Here is a 27,264-nt window from a genome sequence, read left to right as displayed (position 1 = left end):
TTATTTGGTGGGTTTTGCTCTTTTTGTTTTCATCAATATCATTAACTACATTTAACATATTTAAATATTGTCTACTAATAATTAGTAAGTATTAGTATTAATTATTACGTGCAAAAGCCAAACTTTTACTGCCCAATGATTCCATATCTGATGAGGTATTGAATTGTTTGTTACATCTGCTAAAACACAGTTCACTTTAGTCTCTTTTCTTTGACAGTATCAAAAAGAAAAGATAGGACTGCTTTGTGCCAACTGGATGGTGAGACCACTTCCTGAGGAGTTTGTTGGCTGCTCATCAATAAATAATCTGCCAAGTGGTCATCTTTGTTTAACATGATTAATTCCAACAGCCTCTTCAACTGATTTGAAACCATCATTTCTATGAAAAACAACAACAATGGCATAAATTGTGTGAAAATTAGCAGACAAAAAGTGTTACACATATTTTTGTACATATCTATTTGGGCTTATAATTATGACTTGCTCACCTGACAAGGTCAGCAAGTTCCCGTTTAATTTTCTTCACAATGGGTGGCCCTTCATAAGCCAGGGCTGTGTAAAGCTGCACTAAAGAGGCCCCAGCCTTAATTTTGTCGTAAGCATCTTGACCTGTAGATATTCCCCCCACGCCGATAATAGGTAGCTTTCCTGCAAAACAAGTCAAAAACAAAAACAAACAAATCAACATCACAGTAGTAAATGAACTCCGGGCAGTGATTTGAATATTTATCACATAAAAAACAAAGTCGTACCTGGTCACTACTAATTTTGCATGTTGTTGAGCCAATCGCAATGCATGAGCGGATTGTATGAGGCAAGTTCCTTAGCTGTCATATCCAGTCTCTCACTGGATAAACACAAAATACAGAGACTAGGTATGACTTTGACAGGTCACAAGAATCACTTACTCCCTTACTTACCTCCTGTAAGTTTATACATGTCACTCACTGTACGAGTGGACATTTCAGTCAATGGTTTTCCACTCAGACCACCGGTTTCTTTCTTGTGTTCACTTTTCAAGGTCTCTGGTCTGGCAACAGTTGTGTTTGTTATTATGATACCATCTACACCACCCTGAAAACAACACAAATATGTAACAAATTATTAATTGGATGAGGTTGAGCAAAATATAGAGATCTGACAGTGACGAGCAGGTCAGTTATTTGCCAAAGCCAAAGACTGAGGAATATAATAAATTAATCTATGAGGCACAGACAAGTCGCAATATTTTGCAATATTTTTCCCATGTACTTTAAGGATGTGGAACAAACTACCACAAGACATGAAGGCTCAACAGCACATTAGCAGCACAACAATCACACCAGTAAATAGCTTTGTCTCGTGTTTTCTCTAAGAAAAACAAACCTTTTCCCGTGTTACCACAGCTGCAATGTCTTCTTTGTCATCATCAGTGAGATCTGGAGCAATCTTCACTAATAAAGGATTCTGTGCTTTTTTAGGCAAAGAATTACGAACCTCTAATACCTGAAGAAAATTTGACAGCATTGAGAAAAAAAATGTCCAGGCAGATGTTATTTTTAATTACCAGATAATTTGAAAGGTTGCCATTACAGTTATGTCACATTCTAAGCCTGATGGATTGGCAATGCTGATTCATCATCAGTCTAGAGTGTTGCATCAAGCAACTATGATAACTGCTCCTCCTAGAAGGGATGCCCCAGTCCAGTGGGGATCAACAATAGTTCCAACAGTTTCCAAAGATGCCAATCAGTTTGAAGTACTAAGTGATAATAATTTGTACAGCCGGGTCATGAGAGGCATTGTGATCTAACAAAGTGGCAGACAAAAAACACAACTTTGGATAATGAGAAGGCCAAATGAACTGTACATAACTGTAATAGTAAAATGCACCAGGCTGTCACAGTAGCGACAGCACTTGTCCCACCAATGTGGCAACGTGTATATGTGGGTTGAATTTGTTACACACAATTATAGTCCATTCTTTAACCATTTTCCCAAGGTTTTTCAATTTTCTTCCTTCTACAAAACCAAACCTTAAATTCCAAATATTTGATGATCTGGTGTCTGTGATTAGTGCATGTTAGAAGCTTGTAAGGGGCTAGAAAGATTGACAGGGTTACTTCAGGTCTTCATCTCTACTTGACTTCAAGGCCATATCCATCCATCTTTAGCTGTTGCTATAAATTTGCAGATTGTTAACATTTTATGAATATTTGATAACAAGGATTGTTGTTGTTGTTGTTGTAGAACACCCTCAATGTACTGTATTAACTCATCAATTCAACAAAATCTTTTATGTACATTAGAATGTAATAATATTTATTTTCCTGTACCTTATCTATAAGTTTTTCTAATTCTTGTCTGCCTTGTAGTGATCTAAGGCCCGGCGTGTTTGGTGATGAAAGGTTGATAACCAAGTAATCACCCAGACCACTGAAGCACTTCACTCCTTTAACATAATCCTCCACAGCATTATCAGAAGTTTTATTTTTACCCAGATTTATTCCCAGGATTCCAGGAGGGTGACCTCTTTCTTGTATCTGCTGTTTTAGACGTGACTGGACAGCCTCGTGTCCATGGCTGTTGAAACCATATCTAGTAAGAAAATGCAAGGGCAGTTGAATGAGAGGCTTATGTAGATAAAGGAAGACACAAGGATGATCATGTGTACTAAAGGCATCTGCGGTCGAGTGTTGACTGATACCTGTGATCGATACTCAATTGACTCTCCATCAACACCTTGGTTGACACTCGATTGAATCTTCATTGACATCTTGGTCAACAGTCCACTAGGTTGACAGTCGACTATTTTTTAATTTTTTCAATTCATATGAGTCAGTCGACACTCGACCGACTGTCGACCGACTGTCGATCAAGTTTTAATAGAGTGTCAACAGAGTATTGATTGGGATGTCAATCGAGATGTCAATCGAGGGTATAGATTGAGAGTATCGATCTGAGAAATACATAATAGTGCTAGCACATAATAGCACATAAGGTCTGAGAAATGAGGACAAGCCTTCACATACCCTCCCTTTTAAACTTTCTAACAAAAGAAGAAATGTTGTAGTATTATCATACTATCATTATATATCTAATATCACTGTTATACTGTATGGCCTCACTGGCAAAATCCTATAGAAAAAGGCAGGCTGATCTTTGGATAGGTTGGCAGGTGTTAGTAAAAAGTGCCTGAGCTCTGCAACCATGGTTAATTCAATTAGTGCATGCAATTCAGAGCATTCAAAGACAGTTTTTACAATAATTATCAAAGAAGGGAAATGAAGTCATCAATATCCTCACTAGTCAAGATATGGAAAATATGCCACTCAGGTATAGATGAAGTATTACAAGTGGTGTATTTTCCAGTAAAACACTTGTGTCTGTATAATAAATTCCTGGGGGGGGGGGGGGGCAAACTCCTATATAAAAAGGACGGGGTGCTTGGCTGAAATTTTGAAATGAACCCCTCAATGGGAAGTACCAAGATCCTGTTTTTGGGGACGTGGCTTGAATTTTTTCCCTCCCCTTTGAGGTACCAATTCTTACATAAAACATTATCTCCTGCGGCCACATATTTTTGGCTCAATACCCTAAAAGGTATCACAAAAGCTCCTGCTGTGAACCTTTCAAAGATGAACACACCTTTTAACCCCCAAAAGGTATGACAAGTAGCCCCGTCCTTTTTAAATGGGAATCCCCCCAGGAATAAATTAGGCTCTTAGGTACCACTGTGCAAGGCCTGTATGCAAGGTCTGCAGGTGAAATATTATTTTTAGATTACCACATTTTTCATTAAGTTTAATTAATTTATTCATGTTTATTGCTTATATCAAAGTGCAAGAATATTACGGCATTTCCCACCTATTAATAACAGCTTTGTCCTCCTTCAGTCTGAACACTCTTGGTTTAGCATTACCCTGCTGCGGCAATGGTGTTACACTTCCAATTTCTACAAAACCAAATCCAGCTTTTAACATTCCATCTACAGCTTCACCATGCTTGTCAAAACCTGCTGCCAAGCCAATGGGATTTGGAAATGGGAGACCAAACACTGTGGTTTCCTGGATAGAAATTGAACAACAAAGTTTACTTCATCTGTTGAAGGACTAAAAAATGACTAAACAACAGTTCTGTCTGAGCAAGATGTAGGTATTTGCAAAAAAAGGTTAATAAATGTTACATTTGTTAAATGTTAAACTTCTAGCCTCTTCCAGGTGCTCAGTTATTTGGGGTGCAGCAAGCACTGTTTTCTGTGCTGCACCCCAACTAACTGAATGCTTGGAAGAGACTATTAAACTTCTCTTATCAAAACCAAAGATTGTGATACTAAGATAAGTCTTAGAAGCAGCAAATGCACTCAAAAGGGTGTGGACATGCCCCTTCTGGATCCAAAAGGGGGTAGGAAGAAAAGACTGAAATAGGCCCTGGGAACAACTAAGATAGTATATCTCCAAGAGAGAGCTCACTGAGAACCAGTCTAGACTTCTGTTGTATCAAGTTTTCATTTACCAGTATTTCAGGATCACCAGTTTGGTCCATAGGAACTAGACCTTTAGAAGCCAGCCACACAGCAAATGTGTGAGAACGTTCAGGTTCCAGCACTCTCATAACAACAGGCATGAGAATGGATCTGTAAAATCTCTCATCTCCTTTGGCTGAGAAATGTACTGTACCTAGAACTGCGGTACATCCCACCAGTGCTATGCCATGTTTAACGAGACTTCTTATTATACCCTGTCGAAATGTGGACTGCAGTAGAAAAGGACACAAGCAGTATTAAATATGATGCAATATCTTACATGTCTCTTGGTATACTTTCATCTTTAATTCAAGGAAAAAATGGTATTCTTATATATGCCATATTCATGTCTACATCTGTTCATACTGTAGACATGAATTAAATGTATAATCTAATTGGATCATGTGTACTAAAGGCATTGTTGAGTATCAATTGATAGCAGCTAGCCTCAATCAACCAGCCGTCAACATCTTCACCAACACTCAATCAACATCCCAATCGATACTTGGTCGACATTCAATCAACCTTTCATTAACATCTCAACTGACACTTGATCGACACTCAATCAACCGTGGGTCAATAGTTGGGTGAGTGTAGACCGACTCATATGCATCGTTCAGAAATTAGTTGATTATCGATCAACTGCTGACCAAGAAGACGATCAAGAGTTGATTGATTGTTGAGCAAGTGTCAACTGAGGTGTCCATGGAGTTTTGATCAAGTATCAATTGAGTGCCCATAAAGGGTATCAAATTATCCAGGTGTTGATCAGCACTCGACCAGGGATGCCTTTAGTACACATGGTTCAATTTTAGGTATAAGTATCAAACGTTTCACAATTTTGAGGCATATTGGTAGTAGTAGTATCACACTAGTCCACACGCACCTCCTCCCCCACCCCCTCCTCCCTGCTGAGGGAGTAGTTTGTCGCCAAGTCACGAAACATTTCACGACTCAAACTTCGTTTTCAAGATTTCTCAGAATACACGCTTCACGGAGTATATTTAAATTACGATTCACAGAAAGGTTTTTACAGTTTGCAGGCCAAAAAAATGGTGAATCAAGGAGTCACGAAAACAAACCTTGTCCTTTAATTTCCCTCGAAAAGTCATCACGTGCGAAAAGCGAACTCCCGGACTACTGACAAACAAATCGGCGAAACTCACCATTTTGATAAATCTTTTAAGAGAGCAGGAAAATTCTACTCAGAGACGGTGAATATGAAGATAGTGCAATTGAAGCTGGTGGAAAATCAAACCCTCAAGTGCAAACTGTCCCCCATTTGAAACGAATGCTAGTTCCCAAGCTCTTGACGAGCATCTCGATGTCTTCCCGCCAAGCGTGAAACTCGCGCGAGACGCCATTAGCGGGGAGGATGTCTTTCGCGCAGAATGTGGGTGAACAAGATCAGTGAAAGAAATGAATGAAAATTATTTGTTTCCGCTACAGTGTAGCCTAGAATGTTACAGAAGCGGTGTTCTTGACTGGTCATTTTTTCATATGGCAATGAATGGCAGATTTTGCCCATCACTTCTTTGTAAACACTAGCCAGCGAACAGCCTCCGGTGACCCTCGATTGCTTCGCTCTCCGAATTCTTCTGTTTTCCGAATTCTTCTGTTTACATACATACATATTTCGCGCTCGCCGAATGTGTTTTTTTCCGTCCTAACCGGGAGCCTGTTCGCAGGCTTTGTAAACACAGGGATGAAGTCCAGACCGGTGTAAAACTAATGACGCAATACTACGTTTCTGTGCATGTATATTAGAGGGCAGAGATCAGAGGGGAAGGGAACTCAGAAACAAGGGAGTGTAGACTGCTGGGCTTAAAAGGCAAACAGTGAAGAAAATTGGTCAATGGATGATTTTTCCAACAGTTCCAGAGATCAGGGGGGTTGACGTGTGGACACAACCCAAAATTCAACAGAGTGCATCTCAGTGTGTGCTGTTCGTCTAGGGAACTTTATTATATTGTCAACAGAACCATCAGCAAAGGGAGAAAGGTAGCACAAAAACTGTGATAATACAACACTGAAATACAAAATGAACAAATCTGAACAAAGAAAGGAACAACCAAAAAAGTTTACACATTTCGTACACGACATTTATCTTATAGGGAGTATCTATCATAACATATATAGAGGATATTACACGGTGGCGAGAAGACATGAATTTTATGTTCGAGTAGCAAGAACAATATCTTCTTGCCACGAGAACATAAAATTCATATCTTCGAGCCAACGTGTAATGTTCTTTTTATTATATGGAGAAACCAATTCAACAAAAGCAAAAGGCGGGAATCGTGACGTCATTGAACGATACGACACTCACAAAGGTGACATACGGAAAATACGCCACTCGGGTCCCGGATGAAGTGGCGTATGAAATCTACGAGTGGTTTGGTTCCCAGTAAAACACTCTTCTCCATATAATAATATGTAAAATATCACACTGACAGTATATAGACTATGACTGCATTCCTATTTGGGGGGATCTGGATCAGGATCAGTGATCCAAGATCTGTCTGGATCATGGTGCATCAAAGAAACCGATGAATCCATAACCAGAGTGGATTCATCGGTTCCTTTGATGCACCATGATCCACACAGATCTTGGATCACTGATCCTGATCCAGATCATCCCAAAGGAACGCACCCTATGATAACAAAACATCATTACAAAATTAACAAGCAATTCATTTCAGACTTTTATATCTTAAAATTACTTGATAAAATACTATTTAATTTTTTTAACTTCTCTATTGTTATGTTCTTATCAATTAATTGAAAAGACTATTAAACACAAGTTTACTCTCTTATTGATTGTTGCTCTATAAATGGACCTTTTCTTTAGCATGTTTATACTTGTCCTACAAAGATCTAAAGACTGTGAATTTAAGAATAATTAATGACAACGTTTTTGTTTGATATGACAAGAGCATAGCAAGTTTCTACAAGTCTTTTTTACTGGACTTGTTCCTGCTCCAAGAAAAAAAGTCAACGCCCTGTACTTCTGGAGGCAGATACGTCTGATCAACAGGTTCGTCAAATGCAGGATTGTACTTGTACCCCGCACCATATCCTAAACTTTTCATCAGCTTAGTTGGAGCATTCCTGATATGTAAGGGCACTGCTGGCTGAGGACCCTCCCAGCCACTCACATACTTCTTAGCCTCACTGTATGCATTATATATCTCAATGGACTTTGGAGCTCTGGCAAGGTAGACTACAGCTTGGGCGAGGATCACCTGTTTAAAGGCAGAGATTATGTTTAGTTTTATTTTCTGTTATTTGCCATTTTATTATCTACAATAGACATGATATTTGGCATTGGATTTTTTATTGTTAAATGTTACTTTATTGCACCTGATTTTACCATGGAACTGTACTTCATCATTTATCAAATACCCATTAACAAAAGCTTACCCCAATCTCACATCCAGTACGTTTTTAGTGGCACCTCAGTAAGCAAACAACCAAGCAGCCAAAACATGGGCGTAAGATTAGTGGATAAGACCATAGAATGGAAATTGGTAGGGGTTTCATTAATGTTTTCACTGGTGGGCAAAACTTTTTAACTGAACTTCTTTCTAACAAAAATGGTTCTCTACATGAGCAAACCAGGTGGGCAAAATCATCATCACAGCTGGTCAATTTGCCCAGTGGCCGGCCCTTAATTTTTGTCGTCATGGCTATCCCTCTTTTAGGTCGAGGATGATAGTCTTAGTATTGATCAGCAGTGTGTCCACAGGTGGTTCATGAGTCCAATTTTTGCCCGAAAGGTTTGGCCCTTAATATTATGAAAACCCTGAATGGGGCATTCTTTTCCTGCTAACAATTATAAAAAATTACCAAACATTGCATGCATGTACTTACATCACACTCTGGCATTCCGATAAAATGGCAAGCTTGGTAAGCTGCGACAGCTTGGTTCAAGGCCTGTGGATCTGCCAAGCCTGAGAGGAGAAATATTAACAAGAAAGCAATTTGGAATCCCCTGCACAACCATCTTGCATGTCAGTAATGTACTGCAAAGGCTCCAAATAGTGAATACACAGCATAATATGGTGTGGAGATCCATTTGAATGGGACACCAATATAGACATGCTGTGGCAAAGTGGTTAGTACGTTGACTTCTGGCTAGGAATTAAAAGTCAGAAGGCCTGCTGGTGCTGGTGCTTATGTCTGGGGTCTGTCGCATGAAGCAACCACATGTAGTAATATCATTACTTTCCCTAGATTGGATGTCAACTAGTAAATCACATCCACAATGCAGATTTTTCTGTCAGGTTGCCTTTAGTTAGCAATTTGCCTGTCTCTGTTTACAATCCTGGGTGGAGACAGGTACAGTGAGAGTCAAGTGCCTGGATCATGTGTACTAAAGGCATCCATGAGTTGAGTTGAGTTGAGTGTCAATCAATACCCTCGATCGAGCCTTGATCAACACCCCATTGACATCTTGATTGATACTCAGTTGACACTAGATTGACAATTGATCAACTGTTGGTCGATAGTCGGCAGTGTCAATTGACTCATATGTATCAATTGACACTCAATGGCATGTCTGCGAAAATTAGTCAACTCTCAGCCGACTTTCGACACAGACGTCCACTGAGCGTTTACCAAGTATCGATGGAGATGTCAACTGAGTGTTAATCAAGATGTAGTTGGAGTGTCAATCAAGGGTATCAATTGACACTAGGACCACAAATGCCTTTAATACACATGATCCAAGTGTTTTGCCCAAGAACACAACATCCAGGCCCAAAACCAGACTTCTTGGGAGTACTATTGCAATATCCACAGCTACAGCACTGCCTACAAACTGTGTGTACTACAACTTAAATCAACCAAGCACATACCAATATCCTCACTGGCAAATCGCACCAGCCTACGAGCTACATAGAGTGGGTCTTCTCCTCCTACAAGCATTCTGGCAAGCCAGTACAGAGCAGCATTCTCATCACTCCCTCTTATTGACTTGTGTAGTGCAGAAATAATGTTGTAATGTTCTTCACCATTTCTATCGTAAAGCAAGTGTGTTTTTTGAAGGCCTTCTTTAATATGCAACACATTGACGCAAACAATCTGTTTCTCGTCACATCCTTGAGTATCAGCAGAGCTGAAGTCTAGTAGGTTACATTCTCCATTTTGTTGCAATGAAGATGGGCCGTTAAGTTCATTGTCGTGTCCCTTTGTTTTCTGTTTCACTGCAGCTACTTGTGATTGTATCGCAAGCTGAAGACCATTCAGAGCAATCCTGGCATCGCCGTCACACAGGTTTGCTAAAGTTGTAATAGCTTTCTCTTCAATGACAACAAGATGATCACTGATAAAAATAAAATAAAAAAAACACAGAGACATGGGTTACTGACAGAGCGTGAGGTCAAGATGGCTGGATATTGGCCTAGTTGTTTTTTGTGTGTTTATGGAACGAGAAGGAGTTGAAGTCCATAAACTAGCAAAAAAAGAACAAGGTCAATATTCAGCCATCTTCACCAAATAAGCTAATGGTCAATACAGGATATACGGTACTATATAGCAAAAAAGCACTATTTCTTGCGGGACACAACAGGTCATCTAACCCACTTGGGTAGCCAATCACAGTGCAAGATTTAGTTTATCTTGCCCGCTTGCAGAGCTAGCCATATAATAAGTTAGAATATTGCTTATGTCAAGAGAAAAGTGGTCTTTTTATACCTGTCCTTAGGTGCAAGATTTCTCTGCCTCTTATCTAGGGAATCCCCTTTACCAACTAACACTCCCATACTGTGCATGGCATTTCGCAGGATTTGCTCAACATGATCCACTGTAAGTTTCTCAAGCACTATGACTCTACAGCGGCTCAACAGAGCATTGTTAAGCTGGAAAGATGGGTTCTCTGTAGTTGCTCCTATCAATGTAATTGTTCCATTTTCAACATGTGGAAGAAAGGTGTCCTATAAAAACCAGAGCAGCAATGAGGTAATTTGTAGATTACTAATTAATGGGTAGAATGGGTAGTTAATGATGCTGTTTCGCTGTTATGAAGAAAGAAATCTGACCAATAAAGGGTGTACATTGGTTATCATGTTGCAATGTTCCAGACTGACAGTTTGTGGGAGAAAAAAAAATGGGCAAAAATCCTTACCCAAACTCTGTATCTCAGTCTTTGTGCCAATCCTATCCTTTATGCAGTGCCCAAATATGAACTGAATGCCTGCAGTAGGCTACCATAACAGCTGCCTGTCAGCTATCAGTTGATTGACAGTTGATTTACAGTACAGGGCAGGCTTACCTCCCAGGTGAAGGGGGGACTCATATAAAAAGGTGCTTGTCTGAAAATTTGTACAAAACCTCTAAACGAGACCCATCTAGGCATGGCTGGAGCTTTATTTGACCCAAAAAACTATACCATCCTGCACTTGCTGTTTGAATTTTTTGTCACTTGATTGATCAAGATGGTATGTCTACTGTCTTTTTGTGATTGTCATGAATAAATGTTGCACTAACACAATCTACATAGTAGCAATATTTACCTGTTGAAGTTTATTGAATCTGTGTATCTCATCCACAAACAAAATTGTTTTGCGTTTAAACATTTGTAGTTCATTTCTTGCCACTTTCACTACCTCCTTGATATCACTTATGCCACTTGTGGTCGCTGACAGCGGTACAAATCGAGCTTTGTTACTGGCTTTGGCAGAGTTGGCTATAATGTGAGCCAGAGTGGTCTGAAATCATAGATAGCAACAGTTCGACATACAATATTAAAATGATGTTACCACATAAAGGAAACAAAATATTTGTCAAAATAGTATACCTCATGTCAGGCTAAACTCATTCAAAAACCATACCCTTTGGTGCTGTACCCATTGAAAAAACTCATAAAAAAGATACCCTGAGTTGCAAGGTTTTTGAAGAAGAGATTCAATGGAACTATCTTCATTAAAGAATAAGGAAGTCAGTTTTTCATAACACCAGAACAATTAACCAGTCTGTTTGCATTGACCTTAGTTCAAATAACTTATAATAAGGGACAGACCATTATGTTTTGAGGAGGGTGGGTGGGCAGTTTCCGAAAAAAATTCCGCCACAGCAAAAGTGACTGCAAAAAACTCGTGTCAGGAGAGCCATGGGGAAAAAAAAATGTAACAAGTGCTTTCTACTATTTAGGTCCTGTGTTTGACTTCAAAAATTTTATAGTGCAAGCTATTGCCCACCTAAAAGAATCATGCACAACCCAGGCGAGAAAAAGGTGAGAAAAAATTTCATGCTCCAGAAATTTTCCCCTTCTCTTGGGCACTCCTCCCCCCACCCCTGTCCTCCAAAACATAATGGTCTGGCTATGCTTATTTATACCTTGCCACAACCAGGAGGACCCCAGAAGATCATAGAAGGAATTTCATTGGCCTCAAGTAAGGTTCTTAAAAGACTGTTATTTCCTAACACCTGAGACTGACCGACATACTCAGATAAGGTCTTAGGTCGCATTCTTTCAGCCAGAGGAGTAAACTGACTGGTATTTGATTTTTGTGCTTTCCTGTTATCTTTGCTTTTCTTGTCTGGAAAATATGAATTTGAATGTTGACTTAACACTGATTCCTGAGCCCCCGAAGTGAAGAGCGCGTTGTGATCTGTCTTTTTGTTTTCTGGTGATTTGGAGGTGTTTGTCGTTTCTTGTGACTTCAGTTTCTTCAAAGGCGGATTTGTGCTTGATTTTCCCGCCAAATTTGACGAACTCCTCTTCAAAATATTCAAAGCGCTTGTTGTTTGGGGGCTTCTAGCCAAGTCAGCGTTCCCATTCGATGCTCTTCTTTTGCTTAAGGTACCAGGAGACTTGTCTGGAAAACTAGCAGCTCCTGTTGTTGATTTGTTTCCCGAATCAACCTCGATTTGACCGCCTGCCGATGGAGACAGATTTGCTTGAGTTGCATTCAAACACTTGTTCACATGTTCGTTCACAAAAGCGGCCGAGAACGAGCGTCCACAAATTGGACAATCGACGCGATTTGTAGCTTGTGACATAGTCAATCAATCAAGTGAAATAAGATTGTCTTTCTCAAAGGTCCCAGCCATCTTTGTCTGCCCTATGGTCTGCCTATGGGGGAGATGGTCGGCAAAGAGCACTCGCTTTGAGGGAAATGACGTCATGTTTTCCCGTTCTATCCATCTTCCAACATGGCGGCCGGTTTTAGAAGTTATGTGTGGGACCCTTGCTTAATCGTTTCGCAAATTGTCGCCGTTCAGTGTGTCTTTTATTTATTCTTAGCGTTTTGGGTTGTACTAGTTGATGTCTGGGCAGGATCTACGCGGTCTCTAGGCCAGTTTTTCCATTACGAGGTAAAATGATCATTGATACATTTGATCTTTTTGCCAACTCTGTCCTTGTCAGAATTTCTGTAACTATGTAGTCTTTTTCGTAGGAACTCCAATTTGTATCGTTTAAAGGAAAGATAACGATGGCAGCCTTCTGTCTAAACACTTTGACTGGGTAAGTATGCTGGACGATCCTTAGAAATAGGCTTAAGCGTCCCATTGTCTTTTTTGAATTTTACTTATGAAGCAATTGAGACTCAGTCGTTTGTACAATATTCCTGAATTCAGCTTCGATTCAGAAAATGACAACTGAAGCACTGAAGAAGATAACCCTTTATGCTTGGTTGACTTATCGGGTATTTTCGGTCAAGTTCCGTGTATGAATGATTGAGAATGTTCGGTATTGGTCTTCTACTATCTATGCTGATGTTAAGTTAAATATTAGAATTCAGTGACTGACTAGCTAGACTGACTACTGGCAGACTCAGCAGACTAAGCAATCAGATTGTGTTTGCAGCTGTGTTCATGTTAAGGTCTTTGAAGTGCATTCAATATATTGTTTTCAGACATAGATGCCAAATAGTATCAAAAATTGTCAACAAATCAGTGTTATTCCTCGTTGATCCAGTCACAGGCTGAGCGTGTGATGTTCATGATTTTGGAGACCCACCTCTGAGTTATGGTGGGATCGATATTTAATGTTGTTGTATAGCTATTGGGGTCATCCACAGAGGGAGTAGTCCTACTTGCTAGTTTACCTAGGTCAAGACAGACCAAATCCACTAGCTTCCTGACCAGGTTGTGAAATCTGTTTTGCTTGGCTGCCCTCATATCTGTTTATGTGGCCAAACACAGTTTTCGCCCGTGCTTTTGCTGATGCAATTCAGTGCACGCACAAGGATTGGAAAAAACAAATATGCCGTCAATAGAGCAATCCAGCGATCATTTTATTTACTCAAGACCCCCACTGTCTGTGCTATTTTTCTCTATATTTGAATGCAGTATATTGGTGGCTTCAGTCTCTTATTACAAAGATATATTAGAAAAGGTAACAATGCAAAGAACCCAGCAATTCTTAGCTTTTTCTTTGTTAGCGAAAGAACTCAGTTAAATGCAGCGCTTGCGCAGTTGCTCTTAAAATTGAGACCGATTTCTTTCGCAGAAACTTGCCAATTTGCAATGATCCAGTTGTTAGAATTTCAAGAAATTTGGCAGAAAAATGGTTCAGAAACCACACAAATGATCTATCACAAAAAATCTGAATTTTGACTAAGGGAATTTTTAATAATACAGAACATGCAGTGAAAACAATTTACGGCAAATTACGAAAATCATCTATGTCAAAATTTTATTAGAAGAGTGTTGACAGAAGGGAGTTAATGTCAATTCGTAGTGGGCAAATGATGAAAAAAATCTAACGACTGGATTTTTTTTAAATAAACAAATCCATTTTTTAAGCCTTGTTTTTAACCAGTGCTGTTGCCATGGCAACAGGACACACCTTAGCCAAAATGCAAGAATAAACGCTTCTGTGGTTATCCTTGACTCTTGCCAAAAACGGGCACCAAAGCATAAATAATTTAAAAGTAATGGTGAATTAGGCATAGGCACTTGAAAACTGTGTTCAGCCACCTTAAGTACATTGTACAACTTTGCTGGCAGGTTTGTAGCCTGTGTTGCAAGTGCCCTCCCCAGAATGGAAAAAAACAAACAGAGAGATCATCTGTGAGTTACTTTTGATAATCATCAACTTCCAAGAACCCTCAATAGACCTTTAATTTACAGTACAATATGATAATTGAATTTTTAATTTGATGTTAGGGCTGGTGGATTATGGGTGATTGTCAGAAGAGCAAAACAAGTAAGTTGAATTTCTTAATTACCGCAATGATAAATATTAAACATCTGCACATCATTTCGTACAATTTGCAAATCACAAAACTTGGGCAATCACATGTACTTATTTTGAGCTGTACCTTACTCTGACACAGATGGCAAGCAACCTTACCCAAAACAAACTTTCGATTTGGTTATCATAGAATTGTGGAGGTTTTGCACCCAACTTTCTAGTTCACACAGAGATGTTGGTCAACAGAGTTCACCCCTAGCTTTCACTTTAGTATTCATGCTTAGAAGTGAGAAGTTGTCAGTGTTTTCACCCTCAAGGGTGGTAATAGAACTCACACCACTTTGTCAGTCAATCGGAAAACTAAACCCAATGGTGACTCGCTCCCACATGCTTTCCTGCATTTTGCATCCGCTACATGTATTTGCCTCCAGTTTTGATTGGTTCATTGAATTGTCTGCCTCCTTAGTAACTGGCTAGTGATCAGTTTTGCTTTTATGACACTAATTGAAAACTGCTCTAAAAGTACAATATTTTCTTTACTAATTGATATGAAATGGCTGTATTTTTGTCATCAGTGTCTTGACTTTGCTGCCACTGCACACCTTATTCATCTGGTATTCTGTAGTATTTATGCTGGTTTTCCAAAATCATGGACATGGTGGCTACTAAATCTAGCATGCATGGCCCTAATGGCTGTGATGGGTGAGTTTGTCTGCATGAGAGCAGAACTCAAAGCTATTCCCGTCTCAGTTTCTTCAGTGAAGTCCACAGTTTGACATCAAGATACTTTCAGCTATCACTTACTGTTCGTGTCTGGGTAGTGACACAGTAAAGGGGAGCAGAAAGGCTGGTGTTTGCGAAGCAAGGGCTCAGAATGGTATTTGAAAGGGTCTGGGATTGTTCACAAGCAAGAAGTGAGATGGAGACTGTGGACAACATATACAGCATCACATGCTGTGCAAGTGCAGTGTGCTATTTCTTCATCTAGGAGACAAAGGTGCATTTCAGATCGAGTGTAACTCTCCTATAACATCTGTCATCTGTCGTATGGACACCGTGATGTTATGGCTAGTTTGCTAGGTATCTCAACTATCTTCCTTCACTATAACTGCAAGCCTGTACTTAAATCAACAGATGACTGTTTTCTTAAATATTATAGGCAAATCTTTGCCAATATCATAGTTCACATTTTTCCTCATAAACATACGACTTCATGCAGTGAAGGCATCATTCTAGACAAAAATTGACTTCAAACATTTAAAGAGTTTGTTAAACTTAGTAAGTGTGAACGTTTTGGCTATTTGGGTGTAGTATTCATGGAGAAATGGGTTTTTAAAAACTGCAGCAAAAGCGCTAATGAGCTCATAACATACATTCTTCGTAAAATTTGAGTCTTTAAGCCCACATTGCACAAAAAGTATTCAATACATAGGGCTCAAATTCTTTGGGACAGTTAATCATGCTGCATCCTTTCAATATTCAGAACTAATATTTTTGTACCTTGGTCAGAACCTGAATTGTTTATGCTGATGAGACAAAAATGGTAAACAAAGATTCCCCTATTGGATATACCGGTATTTAGATATATAACATTATGGTCGTGTGGTAATGCAAGTGCCAGAAGTTTGAGTACTTGCAGCCAAGTGTAACAGCAATAGTACAGCACACTGACCTCGGGTCATGAGGGCAGAGAGTAAGGGTAAGAAGGGGGGGCTAATATTGGGATTAGTAATTTTGAGTTTTTCAGAAACTTGCTTGAGGGGCTACTGGTTGAAGGCAAATTCTGGTCTTAAAACCTGGACTGAGCTCAAGAATTTAAATCAATCAAATGATTGTTTGACATTTTTTTGTGGGTAAATAGTCAACAAGGTGCAGCCAAGTTGACTAGCACTCACAGAAAACAAGGATTAGTAATAATGATAATTACTGTATAAAATGTTATGCATTCAAGAGGAATGTTACCTGTCAAGAGCTACATGTTCACAATCAGAATCTTTCACCAAATAGTATAAATCTACTGGCCTTCTATCACAAATGCCATTGTCTTATTAGCTATGCCACTTGCATTTATTCTGTCGTAGATAGTAAGTAGCTTAGCAGAGTGCACTTGTCAACAAAATGCATTTTTGAAGTGTATGTGAAGAGGATTTAGATAAAGTTGTAAACAACTAGTAGATTTATACTAAAATGATTAGATTATCTACTTTCAATCTCTATGTATGATAGTTGACTCAGGCTCCACAGGGAGACCACCCTAATCAACTATCACACGATAGAAATCTTGAGCTCACAATAGATTGTGAGCTCAAGATTTCTGTCAATTAGATTATGAGCTTGAGATTTCTTTGACGTGATAGTTGATGAGGCCGAAGACGGAATCAACTATCACTTCATATCCATTTGTATCAAAGTTTTCCTCCAAAACTTTGGGAAAATGAAAAAACGCCATTTTGTAGATGACCTCCAGCCACTGCACACTAATGGCTGATAGTGTGCAATGGCTCAGCCAATCAGATTACAGCATTTGCATTAGTATGCTAGTAGAAATCTACTAATATTGAGTAGTCTCGAAAAAGGAAAAAAATATTGAGTAGACTTGCCACAAGTCAACCTCATGTCAGAGTTTCAGGGTAGAATAGCTTAAGGTTTCAAGCTGAGGTTTTAAGCTGAGTGTCTACTTGCCACTACAAAAAGTGCCAGAAACAACTTCATGAAACAAATTATTAATATATGTATACCAAAATGGTAATAAAATTTATTTGCATCATCAACATTAAAAAACTAAAGATTAATTTGTTGCACGTAGTATTTAAAATATGAACATCTATTCAATAAATTAAGAATAAATAAACACTATGGTTATAACAATAAAGTCACTTTTTACAGACATTTCCTGACTACTTTAAGCACCCCATTTCAACAGACTCAACATTTATAACTTAAAGGAGCTACATCACAGTTTGCACATCTTGAAAAGTTTAGCCTAAATTTTTTCCTGTTCATCATTTTTAATCCTTGTTAATCTTTTCTATCTTTACTCATCCTTGTTCCTTTATTATTTATTATTATCCCTTTGGTGTTTTTCTGTTTTAGTAAACTATCATTTTCAGGTTTCCATCAATTTAAAGGTAATTTTGTATGTGGCCAAAATAACTCAAAATACCATGACTGAGCTCCTTTAAAGAGTGTTGCAATGCTTTTAACCAAGAAGGTCTGGACCCATGTTAAAGGAACATGGCTGTTCCCACACTCTGTTATCAGTCAGCTATCAAAGAATAAACAACTGACAATCTGTGAATTTTCAACAGCACAGACAGTAAAATGGTAAAATGTGCTTTCATTTTACAAAAACTTTTTCTGTTAGAACATATTTAGCAACTAAAGTTATCCTGTACTTGTCGTTGGTATATTTTGGTTTGAAGAGATTTTGAAGAATGCTCAGTCTGCGAGACACTTGACATCACAACGTGGCATAACAGAAGTAACATTTTGCACCCAAAAGGTGTTTAGTGTGGAGGTATCATCCATTTTATACTAACTAGAACTTCTTGTTTGTGTTTCGAGACTGAATATTAATCCTTAGGTGTACAGAAATACACAAGACACAAGTATACATTGTACAGGCTTGTTCAATGACACAAAACAGTGAATAATACTGGACAGTTACACATGGCACTACTGATGCAAGCGACACAAAATAGCACAACTTATAAGAGAAAAGACTTTTGCCATTTGTCAACTAGCTGATCTTTCAAATGCTTAAATAGCACCACAGATGTATATGACTCAATAGATCAACTGGAGTTTTGATGTCACAAATCCACATGTTGAGATAATTAAATTGCAGGTTTCATTAAGAGCCAGGCATTGGGCAAACTAACTGGCTGTGAGGATGATTTTGCCCACCTGGTTTGACCGTCTAAAGGAAAGCTTTTCTTCTACAGAAGCCCAGTTCAAAAAGGTTTTGCTTGCCTGTGAAAACCAGTTGCCCTCCTACTAAAAACATTCATGAAACCCCTGATTAAAGACTGTAAAGTTCCAAAAGTAAATTGTTTTCAACACCAAGAGATCTAAGAAGGATTAAGATTTTAAAATTATAGTTTACATCAGAACAATACATTCAATTGCCTTGAATGACAGAAAAGAAAAAAAAACATATTGTCAATGGGAGCAGCAACCCAAGTTCTGTTTCTGTTTCACAATATCACCAGAATGTCAGCATTGGTTTCTGGTGGTTAATAAAGTCAACAGAATGGGCAGAAAGCAGTGTACTCGTTTCAGCATTGAATAGCATGTGAAAAAACATGTTCATGTTCTGCTTAGCCAAGTTGATCAAACTGTGAACTTTCCAATGGCCACTCGGATATACTCGATAGTTATAAAAATGCAGCTATAGTACTGTAATTTATCACTATCTAAACAGCAGGAGTTTCACCATCTGTAAGAAAAGAATTAAAAAAAATGTATCAATGTTTTTTTCATTATCTGATCTTCATCAAATAATTGAAAAAAAGTTGTAAAAAATATTCAGTGTAGATCAAGATGAAGATATACTTGAAATGGATGATCTCCTAAATAATTTAAAAATTGATATCTTGAACCAAGAACATTGAATGTACAGAGTAAGGATATATCAAGTGGGGAACATTAAAGCAAGGGATATATTCAAGGGATTTTTTGGCCCAGTTATTCCATAATATTATACTGTTAAGAATTATTTAAAAATTTAATCAAACCAAAGAAGAAAGTGCAGACTCATTACACTACCTGAGTTCACTACAGTTGTATCTGCTCCTTGATCAACAAGGAATATTTTCATTTTACCCTACGAAAACAAGCATTTAATAATTGAAAATTCAAAAAAATAAATAATAGCTACTATATCATATTTGAAAAAGCTGAATTCTTGAGTACCAGCCCAAACCTCCAAGAACAATAGCCTGAGCATGAATAACATGATCAGGGTTGGCCATGGGGGTTGGTGGTATACCATTAAACCCGAAAAGAAAAACCCATTATACCCAAAATTTCCCCTATAATTCACACACAATAACAACATTTGGAAAAACCATGTAAACTTTATACTCATAAAAGGCCCAATTTTGGCATCAACATACTGTACACCTGTATTGATTTGAAATCCCCCTGTAAACCATATAAACCCTGGCCAACCCTGAACCTTGACATTTTTACCACATACTGTTTCATTCAGTGCATTTGTTTACCTGATCATGTTCACAAGCAATATGCAAGGCTGTGTTTCCAATAAGGTCTTGCTTGTTGATCTACAGTTGGGTTAAAATTAGATTTTGAATGAGAGGCTTTTTAAAAAAAATAACTGTTTTTGAACAGATGAGATGATCTTTGATCTTGGCAACGTTTAAGCAATTGAGGACGTTCACGCGAAAACTTTCCAGTCAATGGATCTTTTTTAATTTTTTTCTGCAGTCAGATAATGAGTTACTTGTGTCAGAAATGTAAAACAAATTGGAGGTCACCAACTTTGTTTCAGAGATGAAGCATGGGGAAAACTACCCTGATTTTGAAAAATTGGTGCAGATAATTCAGCATGGTTTACTGTACAGGGGTTTATAGTTAAAAATACTGAACGTGGGTCAATGGAGGCAAACAATCTTAGTCATATTTTGTAGAAGTGAGTCTGTTGTGTAAATAATTCCAAGTGTTGCCATCCTTTTTGTAGGTCTTAACCCTGTAAGAGACATTTGAAACCTCTGCAAAGATAAACAAAGAGCTAAAAAGAATGGAATTCAATGGTGCATTTTTCAAAAAATTCAAACCTCTAATTGATAGATTTTCTTTATTTTTTCACTAAACATAGAAAATCAGTAGAGAAAATGATCCATCAAAAGGGGTCGCCAAATGCCCAGGATCATTAAGGTCATTCCCCAGTATTGCATTGTGCATCCTTACTGTGCATAATTTATGGCGTCATTAGCGTGCGTTCATGCACGCGCACACTGAAAACATTTGCCCTGATATTGAGTTCTGTCAGTTGAAAAATGGCTATAGCTTACTAACGAGCTTGGGCACCCCAAATTTTTTTCCAGTCATTTTAACCAACTAATCATTAGCTTTGCATGAGAAAAGACTGATCTGATTTCTATGTTTGAAAATTGAATAAATAAGGAAAATAACAGCTTCACTGTACTTTTTTCTATTTTGCAGTTTGAGAGCTGTGGCAAGCAATTTGGTTCCAATATTTTAACAAGGATTCAGTTGTCTGTCAAAATCAAACTCAAAAAGTTTACTTGTGTCCGACACAAGTATTGACTGTAGTTTGAGGCGTGTTTCCATGAGTCTGGGCTCACAAAGAGTTTACAGTAACTTGGAATGCATTCTTCTAATAAGCATTAAATAACGCTAAAATGGGACATTTTCAACGCCTCACTGCTCCTTAACGAGCATGGGCACCCCCCTTTTTTATTTCATAATTAAAGTTCTCATATGATAAATATTCATTGGACAAAGTTGAACAAAAATCTATGTGCAGTTTTATTTCAGGGGAATTATCATAAATCCGGGCAAAGCTATAGCAGTGGCCATCTGCCCTATCATTGATCATGTTATTACTTGGCATGTGCATCGATGCATGACGTGGTGCGTAAATTTGCATGCGCAGTAAGGATGCGCAGAGACAATTAGCACGAACGTCCTTAAGCCAATTAAATGCTAATTTAGCCTGAAAAAAAATATACATTTCAACACTAAAATGGGATTCAAGCCCAGAATTGTCCTACAAGGTGAGCTATCAAATCTTGACACATTGAAAGCAGGTCGAGCGTGAGTTCTAATATCCTGCATAGGGACCTCAAGACTGTTGGTAGGTACCAGCTGCCAACTAAAACAAAGGTGATCACCAGCAGGATTCTTACTTGTCTCTTCAATATCAACTAACAAGTAATACATGATACAGAAGATATGATCAAGATGAGATATTGTACAATGGGTTATTTACCTCCGCTCCATGTCCTAAAAGAATTTTAGCAGCATCCACTGATCCATATTCAGCTGCACCGTGAAGAGGAACACCCTAAATATACAATATACATTATAGCATGTAGAACACTGTTAAATTAATTGTAACCTGAAAACAGAACTAGCACTTAGAGTAACATTCTTTTACTTATACTAAAGCAATCATTTTTTTTTGGAGGGGGGGAGGGCAACACTGACCTTTTTAAACTTCTTCAGATTTTGGTTTTTCAAAATATGTTTACAAAGGTATAACAAAATTTATTTGATAGACTTCTGAAATATACAAATTAAAAGGATTAACATTACTTAAACTTCCTATATTGTAGCATCGCTAATGAATATAGGTAGGGCCTTTCTTGGCCAATCTCCCATGAGCTGTATTTTGTGGGAAATAAGGTCAGCAACTGATAGTTTTCATAGCAAGGGTATGTTGATACTCCAAACAAATGAAGAACCTTATCAATAACCTATACCTGTAATATTTCATCCTTGACATTAGGATCCAGTCTGCCATCAGTCAGCAAGTACTTCACAACCTTTTAAAATGACATTTAAGTTCAAATTACAAACAAAGGCAGTTGGAGAAGAAACTGACACAATTAAGGTACACAAACAGAAATCATCCAGTTACTCCCAAGAAGAGTCAAACCTATTTCCTTCTCCACATTATTTTGATGCCCTGCCACTGAGCTACAGGAGACTTGTGTGTAGAATAACTTAGTGGCAGTGTCTTGATAGAGTGGAAAGGTGATAGGTTTGAATCCAGTTGGGAGACCTCCAAATACTCTTTCCAAGTAGTTTGTGTCACTGATGATCATCATCACTGCTTATATATCGAGTGAATCTGAGGACACTTCTGTGAGGTTTCTTTAAAGCCACCCAGATATTTTGATGTCAACAATTACTACACATAGCTTGTGGCAGAAAGAATTTGTGGAGACCCTTTCACTAACCAAAACACATCTTCCTTAAGGTAATCAACAATCAATTGAAATTTATGACGATGAATGGCTGAAGAGCCATAATTTCAATCACAAAGACACTGTTGTGAGCAATGTGTAACTACTTGTCAAAGCGTAAATACAAATTATCAATCAGTCACTACCTTCACAGCATTTCTTTCTGCTGCAAGATGAAGAATTGTCTTATTGTCCTGAAATCGTGTAAATCTGATGTTCTTATCCTGGCGAAGATTTTGTACCTGAAATTAGCAAAAGTTAACCATTCAAAAATGGTAATACAGCTTTTTCCCTCTTGACTGACAATCCCCAATTGCAAACCTGGGGATTAATGGCAATACACTAGTAAAAGAATCAAGTTTTATCACATATTTGATTTGTTGCAGTTACCACATCAATGTTATCAACTTTTACTGCCTCCCACAAATTCCAGTACTCATCTTCACTTGCCAGGTCTGGTCCCTGAAGAAAAAGTTCACTAATTTAAATAACATCAATAAAATGTGTAAATACTAATAGTAACAAAGGGTCTGAGTAGACTCCTATTTAGGTCACCTTTGGGCATAATCAGTTTTCAGAGTGCAACCAAAATCTGTGAACAAAACTTAACTACTGGAAATTATATGATATTAAGGCAATCTCCTATAATTCATCTCTCAATGACAATTTGTAATGTTAAATTCATTACAAATTGATTCAGTCTCCTGACATGCCTTTCCAAATGTGACAGACAAGACTTACTAACTGCAACGAATCATCAATTTCTTGTCCAAGTGAAACACCACTGTCCTCAGTTGTAGGAGGGAGGTCCTTACTGCCATCTTCCTGTGACTCTTGGTTGCCTTGTATATTTTCTTTGATTTGTTCATCAGCTATACTTTCATGGTTCTCCTTTGTAGTATCCTCTGTTTGATCTACTCTCACTTCACAACCTGGTTTGTCAGGTGAAGAGGAATCTTCCTCACCTGCTGTCTCTTTCAGATTGTTGTTTTCATCCTTTTTGTCAACCTGACTAGTTGAGTTATCCTCATTATTTCCTTTTGAGGGTTCAGACTCATCAGGAAGTGATTTAATTTGTTCTGAGTGATCACTTCCCGTACTGGGTTCATTCTAAAGCGTGGAACAAAGACAATGAGAATGACATTCACCACCATCATGATGTTAAAAGAAACATAAAACAGCATTACAGACTGTTTCCAACCTAAAACCAAACGAACCCGACCAAATGTGAAAGGTGCAGTCCATGGAACAAAAGTACACTTGTGAGTAATTGTCTAGTGGAAGGCCCAAAAGTTGTGGTCCCAGGGAAAAAGATCACTCACAGAATAAAGTGGGTAAGATTTATACAACGCCTTTAAAAGAAAATGGGTGAGGCCTCTAGCATGGCTGTGCAATACACAGTGTTGGGCTGTTGAGCTTGTTTAATGTACCAAGTGATGCCATTTGGCTTATGTAATGCACCAGCTACATTCTAACTCCTCTCACACTGGAGACTGTCTCAGTAAATTTCAACAGCATGGAAATGAAGTTGAAGACACAAGCTGTTTAGTTAGGAAGAAATGAACTTCACTAAGATGTGTCTACACAATAGGGCCTTATCACTAAGTAAACCTGGCAAATATTTAAGAAAAAGAGATATACAACTGAAACATACCATTCTGGATTCACCTTGACTCTCTGTTGGATTCACTTGTACAGTTTGAAGCACAGTTTCATTGTCTAAATTAGAAGCAGCAGAATTCCCACCCATATCTGCATCTGTGACCATTACAATTCTTCCCTCCACCTAACAAGGAATTGATATTATTCAGTGTGTCATTACAGCCTCAACTAACACAAGAACTGTACAGTACTGCCTTAACCCTGCAATACCAACCTGAGGTGAAATCCTTATATGCTCTCTTTCCAAGTTAAGAAACATTTCCTGTGATGACCTTATGGCCCCATCATCAATAACGTTAGATGATTTATGCCGCCTGTAAAAAAGAGCAAAGATAACATTTTTTTAAGTTTAAGAGAAAACTGGAAGGGTAGTCCATTCTTTTAAACCTTAAAGGGCCATGGATAGCCCCCAGGGACTGCAGTGGGTAAAACATCATAGATTAGATACATGTTTTCCCTGCTCAAATTAATCAAACCAGAGGGGAAATTAGTTTTATCCCCTACGATTAATCAAACCCCAAATTTAACACCATTCCCTTCTCTTGAAATACCCAACATTTTCATAGAACAAATTGTATTTTCCTGTCATTTGCCAGACTTCAATTGAGTTGTTACTGTAGCAATGCAATTTACAGCACTTAACAACCTTTTTATTAGCCTCATTTGAAGAGCAAAACATAAAATTTTAGCCATGCTGGCATCAACTTTGTGTGTCAGTTGTGGGTCAATATTTAATGACATGGTTATTATATTTTCAACTGACAGCTATGAGATGGACAGTGTTCTACACTTTTTTCACTTCAACATTTCAAAAGACTGTAAGGCTCTCATTACAAATGTTATCAATTCAGATCTTTCCATGCTGTCTACACAACATATGTTCTCACCAACTGACATGTTGAGTTGTATCACAGCCATTTTCCTTCACATCTTGACCGCTGGTTAAGCATTCTTTAGATCTCCTGTTATTATAGTCACAGGTTATGTTTTCTTAGTCTTAAAACAAATTATGCAACAGTTACTGAAAGATTCTAAAAATGCAATATTCTTATTTCAGAATATACCACTTTCAGTTAAAGAATTTGTATTACGTTAATTAACTTATTTTATTGTTAATAACATACTTTGAAGTGCACTGCTTGGTGACAGTTTGGTTAGCATGGTTGTCAGACTAAATTTAGTTAGTACTTTCTTTTCTCAACAGCGTTATTTTAGGGCTGATTTTGTAGTTATTGGCTGTCAGGTCAACTTTAGTTTTGTTTCTGTTGAAGGACACAATAATTGCATATTAGCTCACAAAGAAATCACTCCCCTCTTTATTGTTAATGTTGTTAAGTTAAGCACAGCCAGAGTTGTTGCTAAGCGCCGGCTGCCGGGGAAATTCACCAGCTGGGAAAGGGGTCATCGCCGGCTGAATTTTGGCTGGCGAACACTCGGTTAAAAGGGCATTGAACAGTTCTTTGGTTACGCACTTGTTTGATTTAGAATCATATATTCTGAGTGAAAAGGTTGAATAAACTCCTGACTACCTTGAGTATCGATGCCACAAAGTAATTGAAATAAAGTCTTGTTTTGAGAACTTGTTTACCGTGTCCTCTTTCCGTTTTCTGCGTCCGCCATCTTGTCAACACGAAGCTTGGTAGCCTGCTGCATTCAAGGCGTTGTGAAAGATGGGAACAAGTTTGTTACCAGGTCTCCTGGATCTCTCGTAAACGTGGGACAAGATAGTTTGTTCGATCCACGAGTGAATATTGTAAAGTCATCCGACAGTTGTTCGAAAGTTGTTAATTTACGATCTATCCATCGATGGAATGAGATGTAAGCTTATAATAAAATGATATGATATAAAATACCAATATCAGGGGATGGTAGGTAACAAAATGCCTACGCATGTACAATTTTTTCTCTTTAATAGTTGTTTCTTTTTGCATAAAAGAGCCCCTAGATTTCACCAGAGTGCCCCAAATTGAATTAAAATCTTCAAAATTTCCTGGGGGAGACCCCCCATACCCCCCCCCCCAATGGGAGGGGGCAACCCCCTCCCATACCTACCCCACGTCCGCTCTGCCGACAACAGAAGGCGCTTTGTGCCTTCTTTAGCTGGCTCAATTTCCAAGACAACCAGCAGACAAATTTCTTAGCTACAACCTTGCATAGCATGACAAACCAGTTTTAGAATACCTTTGACTACATCATTAAAACCAGAAATATGATCTTTGTATGAGCCCTTGTTGTTAGAGTATTTGTGAGAATATTCCTACTTTACATGTGGCGTGGAATATCAAATATAGCGCATGCTTTCCATCTCAAAACATGTAGCAAGACTAATTCCCCTCAGCAACAAGCTTAGCGTAGGATTCTGCTCTGATTAATGTCTGGCTTTGCATTAAGTATTTACCCATATGTGTGACATTGCATGTCATAATTAACATGTTTATCCCAAAGGGAACTCTACTTGCCCTCTGTATTTATGTTTATATCCATTATTAGCCAGCTACCATCATGTATATAAGAACATTGATTCAAGCAATAAAGATTCAGTTTGATTGTACAGCAGACTAGTGTGCTTCACTCTGTGAGTGTGCTCGTGATAAACCAAATGTTAGCCCAAGCATCACCATGACAACAGTTTAATTCTAACTGACCCTCGGCCATGATTCTTCTACATTAGGAATTAGCACATGTTAAATTGTTACAGGAATGCGCAATAGTTGCTTACTTGCTAAAACCAATTATTATGCTGATAGTTGTACCAGCAGTTACAAATTAAAGTGCTTTTCAAGGTTATATTACATGAAGAGGAAAGTCAAAATGTTACCCTAAATAGCCATCAATCAGATGGCTATAGTTACTGTAGAACAAAAAACTCACAATTCAGTAGTTATGCAAATTTATTCACCAAAACAAGAGTTCACCATCATGTACATCACGTGTTAATAATGCATGGGGAACTAAGATGCACAACACCTAACCCAATGGAACATGACCCACCCACCCAT

General features: G+C 38.2%; 4 protein-coding genes across 7 annotated transcripts in view; 1 reads left to right on the top strand and 3 right to left on the bottom strand.

Moving 5' to 3' along the window:
- On the bottom strand, window positions 1-5,821 carry LOC110041832 (dihydroorotate dehydrogenase (quinone), mitochondrial-like). 2 transcript variants are annotated; one of them, XM_020747156.2, is made up of 8 exons: window positions 5,671-5,821; window positions 4,495-4,734; window positions 3,847-4,046; window positions 2,316-2,577; window positions 1,366-1,485; window positions 921-1,074; window positions 489-648; window positions 1-379 (listed from the first exon to the last, which is right to left on the bottom strand). In XM_020747156.2, exons 1-8 carry the CDS (start codon window positions 5,671-5,673, stop codon window positions 319-321), a joined length of 1,200 nt encoding a protein of 399 aa, XP_020602815.2. In that variant the 5' UTR covers window positions 5,674-5,821; the 3' UTR covers window positions 1-318. The 2 variants fall into 2 exon arrangements, with proteins under 2 accessions (XP_020602815.2, XP_089153398.1); XM_089297272.1 differs by lacking the exon at window positions 5,671-5,821 and adding an exon at window positions 5,587-5,652.
- A 624-nt stretch (window positions 5,822-6,445) lies between these two features.
- LOC110041909 (ATPase WRNIP1-like) lies at window positions 6,446-12,508 on the bottom strand. Its single transcript, XM_089297270.1, has 6 exons — window positions 11,843-12,508; window positions 11,020-11,214; window positions 10,202-10,440; window positions 9,364-9,830; window positions 8,378-8,457; window positions 6,446-7,749 (listed from the first exon to the last, which is right to left on the bottom strand). Exons 1-6 carry the CDS (start codon window positions 12,506-12,508, stop codon window positions 7,453-7,455), a joined length of 1,944 nt encoding a protein of 647 aa, XP_089153396.1. The 3' UTR covers window positions 6,446-7,452.
- A 153-nt stretch (window positions 12,509-12,661) lies between these two features.
- On the top strand, window positions 12,662-17,537 carry LOC110041911 (protein SYS1 homolog). The gene is made up of 4 exons (XM_020747237.2): window positions 12,662-12,823; window positions 12,907-12,974; window positions 14,621-14,660; window positions 15,224-17,537. The coding sequence occupies exons 1-4, from the start codon at window positions 12,662-12,664 to the stop codon at window positions 15,422-15,424; spliced, it is 471 nt and encodes a 156-aa protein (XP_020602896.1). The 3' UTR covers window positions 15,425-17,537.
- The window catches only part of LOC110041914 (5'-nucleotidase-like), a 25,266-nt gene continuing 15,370 nt past the window's right edge, over window positions 17,369-27,264 (bottom strand). The window contains exons 14-24 of one of the 3 annotated variants that reach the window (XM_089297268.1): window positions 25,153-25,227; window positions 24,480-24,579; window positions 24,258-24,389; window positions 23,345-23,713; window positions 22,994-23,065; window positions 22,750-22,845; window positions 22,118-22,180; window positions 21,625-21,699; window positions 19,874-19,933; window positions 19,416-19,473; window positions 17,369-19,086 (exon numbers count right to left, since the gene is read on the bottom strand). In XM_089297268.1, the coding sequence (XP_089153394.1) occupies window positions 19,064-19,086; window positions 19,416-19,473; window positions 19,874-19,933; window positions 21,625-21,699; window positions 22,118-22,180; window positions 22,750-22,845; window positions 22,994-23,065; window positions 23,345-23,713; window positions 24,258-24,389; window positions 24,480-24,579; window positions 25,153-25,227 (1,123 nt within the window). In that variant the 3' untranslated portion in view covers window positions 17,369-19,063. Of the gene's footprint in view, window positions 19,087-19,186; window positions 19,474-19,873; window positions 19,934-21,624; window positions 21,700-22,117; window positions 22,181-22,749; window positions 22,846-22,993; window positions 23,066-23,344; window positions 23,714-24,257; window positions 24,390-24,479; window positions 24,580-25,152; window positions 25,228-27,264 lie in introns of those variants that run through there. The other 2 variants (XM_089297269.1, XM_089297267.1) reach the window with 2 other exon arrangements.

The sequence above is a fragment of the Orbicella faveolata genome, unplaced genomic scaffold (genome assembly GCF_042242905.1).
Source record: "Orbicella faveolata isolate gen_17 unplaced genomic scaffold, um_ofav_v1 contig_3, whole genome shotgun sequence".
In the NCBI taxonomy this organism is placed as follows: domain Eukaryota; kingdom Metazoa; phylum Cnidaria; class Anthozoa; order Scleractinia; family Merulinidae; genus Orbicella; species Orbicella faveolata.
The sequence above is the reverse complement of the archived record's forward strand: the minus strand, read 5'-3'. Positions and strand labels throughout refer to the sequence as shown.

Coding starts and splice junctions, on each gene's coding strand:
- LOC110041832 (XM_089297272.1), bottom strand. CDS start 5,616: ATGACTTTTCGAGGGAAATTAAAGGACAAG. Junction 4,047..4,494: donor CTGGTGATCCTGAAATACTG/GTAAATGAAAAC, acceptor ATTTCTATCCAG/GAAACCACAGTGTTTGGTCT. Junction 1,075..1,365: donor CTGTGGTAACACGGGAAAAG/GTTTGTTTTTCT, acceptor TGTTGTTTTCAG/GGTGGTGTAGATGGTATCAT.
- LOC110041911 (XM_020747237.2), top strand. CDS start 12,662: ATGGCGGCCGGTTTTAGAAGTTATGTGTGGGACCCTTGCTTAATCGTT. Junction 12,824..12,906: donor GCCAGTTTTTCCATTACGAG/GTAAAATGATCA, acceptor TCTTTTTCGTAG/GAACTCCAATTTGTATCGTT. Junction 12,975..14,620: donor TGTCTAAACACTTTGACTGG/GTAAGTATGCTG, acceptor ATTTGATGTTAG/GGCTGGTGGATTATGGGTGA.
- LOC110041909 (XM_089297270.1), bottom strand. CDS start 12,508: ATGTCACAAGCTACAAATCGCGTCGATTGTCCAATTTGTGGACGCTCG. Junction 10,441..11,019: donor GATTCAATAAACTTCAACAG/GTAAATATTGCT, acceptor TGGTTTTTATAG/GACACCTTTCTTCCACATGT. Junction 9,831..10,201: donor AATCTTGCACCTAAGGACAG/GTATAAAAAGAC, acceptor TATTTTTATCAG/TGATCATCTTGTTGTCATTG.